Source organism: Brassica oleracea, chromosome C1 (genome assembly GCF_000695525.1).
Source record: "Brassica oleracea var. oleracea cultivar TO1000 chromosome C1, BOL, whole genome shotgun sequence".
Classification (NCBI taxonomy): domain Eukaryota; kingdom Viridiplantae; phylum Streptophyta; class Magnoliopsida; order Brassicales; family Brassicaceae; genus Brassica; species Brassica oleracea.
This window is the reverse complement of record NC_027748.1, coordinates 28586639-28590822: the sequence shown is the minus strand read 5'-3', so window position 1 is coordinate 28590822 and position 4184 is coordinate 28586639. Positions and strand designations below refer to the sequence as shown.

The following is a 4184-nucleotide window of genomic DNA, read 5'->3' as shown; positions in this document are numbered from 1 at the left end:
GGGGGGGGGGGGGGGGGGGGGGGGGGGGGGGGGGGGGGGGGGGGGGGGGGGGGGGGGCTTGGGTGAATAAATATCTGTTGCATGATGAGACCCTCTGGGACGTGAAGGATACTGGTCTTGGATCATGGGTATGGCGGAAACTGTTACGGTTCAGAAGCCAGGCTCAAAGGTTCATCCGTATGGACATTAGAAGTGGTATGACAGTGAGGTTTTGACTGATTTATGGCATCAAAGGGGTCGGTTGATAGAGATAACCGGAGAAATTGGCACACAGAAGCTTGGCATTCCTAGGAATGCAACAATAAGTGAGGTACTTGTTGAAGGAGAGTGGAGAATCAGAAGATGCAGAGACCAACGGATCCAAACGCTAATGCAAGAGGTCCGCTTGCACTAGTAAAAATACACCGTATAGCCACGAAAAAGCCACTAACAAATCGTGGGTCCATAAGCAAAAAACCGTGGCTATCTGATTACCAGCCACGATTCTATGTCGAGAAACTACCGTGGCTATAGCTTCGTGACTACGAAAAACCGTGGCTTAGCATGGCTTATTAGCCACGGTTTAACCACGGTTCTTTCGTGGCTTTTTTAACCACTGTTTTACCCTGTCTGGATCGTGGCTATGCCTAGCCACGAAGATTGCCACTATCTTTTTGTGGGAAGTTTTAGCCACGAAGATTGCCACTATATTTTCGTGGGAATACTTAGCCACTGTTTTTTCTTGTTAGTATCGTGGCTATGTACTCACGGTTTTGTCGTGGCTAGTGTTAACCATGTTTTTTTTAAATTCTGGTTCTATTTCAATTTCTAATTTTAACCCTAAAACACAATTTAAATTAAACATGAAATTATAATCATAAGAAAGTTGGTTTACAAAAGCTAAACATAAGAAGATTAGATATTAAACAAGTGCATTGAGTCTTAAGAACAAAAGGATGGTACATAAGAGATCAAAAGATGCTACACATGCATCTAAAAGCCAAAAGAGAGTTTTAAGATTAGATAGAAAGATGCTAAACATGAATCTAAGCCTGAGTCGAAGGGTCTTGAGCCTGAGTAGAAGGGGGTTGTTGCTGAGGGTTAGCTTGGGGTCGAAGTGATTGGATGAGCTCAGTTATTTCAGCCCTTGTTGCTGCGAAGCCCTCCTTCATTGTTGCCACATCCTCCTTCACAGCACCTACATCAGCCTTCACTGCACTTACATCAGCAGTCACACTTTGCAAGCTTGTCTTTAGTCCACTCACACGCAACTCCAGCTCCAAGTTGCGGGCCAGAGAAGCAGGGACTCTTGCAGATGGCGCATGTTCCCTATACTGGGCACTGCCGAGTCCGTAGACATGCCCCCTCTTACCTTTAGCATTCTGAGAGCAAACACAAAGCATATTCAATCAAAAACAACTCCACATACAACAAGATGAGTCTATAGAGGAACCAGACTCAGACAACACCTAAATCCAACTCCACAGACAACAAAACTCCTAATTCCAACTCCACAGACAGAAAAAAATCATAATTGCAACTCCATAGACAACAAAACTATCAATAACAAACACTTGATATATTTTTATTGGAGCCTAATTCTATAGAGGAAACAAAACACATGACAAGAGTTTGAAAACATACTTTCAGATAAGCTTGGTTTAACAAGATGCGAGAAGGAGCTGAGGTTGCTGATGGACTTTGTGGTGATCCATCACTGTTAGTGTTAGAGACCTGAGTAGCTTCCATCTTAGCTTGAGTTATCAGTTCTTCCGCACGATAGTCCCCAAAAGTCCCATCCTTTTTCGTGTGTGTCCTCCTGACAAGGTCTGTGTAGGATGGAGGTTCACCAGTCTCAACCGTCTGCCAAAAAAAAGAAAAAAAAATTATTTAGGCAAATGTGTAAGAAATAAAAACAAGGGAAATTACCATGTTGTATTCAATTCTTGCAAAACCAACCGGTCCTGCATTGTGCTTGTATACCCCTTTACCCAGAGGGTCAGACTTGCGGCTTTTAGCAGCGTCTTTGCTCTTCTTCTTGGCTGGTTCTGTCGCCCAATACTTTATAAGGGTCGTCCAGTCATTCTCATTGATGTACTTTGGCTGCTTGTTTTTCCTCTTCTTGGTGCTAATCCGTTCACCAATCGAAGTCCATGTTTCCTTCTTCCAGAGAGCATAGACCAAGTCATTAAACTGTTGCTCCCAGTAGAAATTTTGCTACAAAAGGAAAACAATACAGTTGGTGTTATTATTATTATTTTTTTTGAAACACAATACATTTAGTGTTATCAAAAAACAATTTTAGAGGTAAATTTAAGTTGGTAAATCAATTACCACAAACGTCTGCCACCATGAATCCCTCCTTTCGTCAGGGACAGACCTCCAACTCTTCCAAGGTCCCATGTAGTATGCTTGCCATGTTGCACGGATGAAAGCATTCACTGATGGGTCAATAGAGAACCTAAAAAGACCACAAACATCAGGGATATCAGAGAGAAGCCTAAACAATCTAATGACAGTTAAACACTAAGAGAGAAAGCTTACCATAAAGCTCCATTGAGCTTATCAGGATGGAGGTGTGGATGGGATATCCTAGCAGGAGCATTGAACATGGCATTGAGAGACATTTGCGGATAGCTATTTTAACGGGAGGATGAAGCTTGTCCGGTTGCAGCCACTCCGGTGGCACCAGGAGGCATAGGAGGAGATGTCCCTTCTCCTCTTCTTGAGGCCATCTACAGTTAACAGAAGAAAAAGTTAAACAAAAGTATAAGTTTAATCGAAAACCCACAGAGACAAAGAGAAACTGAAACAACAAAGACACATAAGAGTGTCCAACAAAACTATGAGACAGAGACAATACTGCTAACTAAATCACATTGGCTTAATCAAACAACTCTATCACAGAAACAAACCCTAATCGAGCAACTATGAGATGTAAAAGAACCATTAGTTTGAATATTATACAATCGAAATAATAAAGGCAGAGAAAAAAAACAAAATAAGAGAGACAGAGACAAAACAGAAAGAAACTGAAACCCTAAGAAACAGAGACAACTCTAAGACAGAGACAATTGAGAGAAATCGAAACCCTAAGAAAGAAATCGACAGTAACAACAGAAAGAAATTGAAACCCTAAATCAGAAACAAAAACCAAACATGCAACAAGAACATTCAAGTGACAGAGACTGAACGAAGTGATCGAAACCCTAGATCGAGAAGACTAAGGAAAAAAAAAGCAATTGAAAACCTAGATCGAGACGAGACGATTCTTGAAGAAGAAATAGAGGGTTACCTTGAGAGCAGAAGGGAACGAGAGACGTCGCGGCTTGGAATCAGAGACGACGAGTCTTCGAATCGGAGAGGACAATTGCTTTCGTCGGTGGCGACTCGGGAGAGAGTTTGTTTTTTTGTCTAAGTGTTGAGAAGAAAGGGGAAAGGATTAAAACCCTTTCAGCATAGCCACAATCAAACCGTAGCAAACCGTGGCTCGGTTTTAATAATACCTGCGAATTGTAAAACAATTGGAGGCAAAACCAAATAAATTAGAGCCAAACCGAATGGTTTTGCCAAATTTCGTCAAAGCCACGAAAATCCCACGAAATTACAGTGGCTTTGGTTTAATATCAACCTCGAAATGAAAAACAATTGTGGAGCCAAAACCAAATAAATTGGAGGCAAACCGATTGGATTTGTCATAGCCACTGTGTAGCCACGAAAGTTAGCGTGGCCTTGTTTAAATCACCTTCGCGAAATACCAAACCTCTAACCCCTAAACTATAACCCCTAAACTCTTACCCATCAACCTCTCCTCCTACAACAACAACATATCTCAACCTTTATACATATTCCATAATCTTACAAAAATATTATACAACCTACCAAATTATTTTTCATCCTTACAATATATTTTACAAACTTACAAATTATTTTTCAACCTTACAATATATTTTACAACCTTATAACTTATTTCTCATCCTCACGGTCTGCTTCTACATCACCATCTGATACATATTCATCGTTTGGACGATTCACCGGAGCAATATCATAATCAGACACATCATCAACAACATGCGTTTCCACCCGTAACAATGAACTTTCAGCAACCAGATCACGTCTATCATCTTGCCATGCCGTTAAAACAATTTCGGACGTTTCTCGGATTCCTCGGGGAAAAATTTTGGCGCAGGCCCACCAGTCATGGA

General features: G+C 41.3%; 1 protein-coding gene across 1 annotated transcript; it reads right to left on the bottom strand.

The window, feature by feature from the left end:
• Positions 1 to 1025: 1025 nt before the first annotated feature.
• On the bottom strand, positions 1026 to 2606 carry LOC106336673. Its single transcript, XM_013775582.1, has 5 exons — positions 2524 to 2606; positions 2314 to 2440; positions 1909 to 2196; positions 1624 to 1842; positions 1026 to 1361 (listed from the first exon to the last, which is right to left on the bottom strand). The coding sequence occupies exons 1-5, from the start codon at positions 2604 to 2606 to the stop codon at positions 1026 to 1028; spliced, it is 1053 nt and encodes a 350-aa protein (XP_013631036.1).
• Positions 2607 to 4184: the final 1578 nt, after the last annotated feature.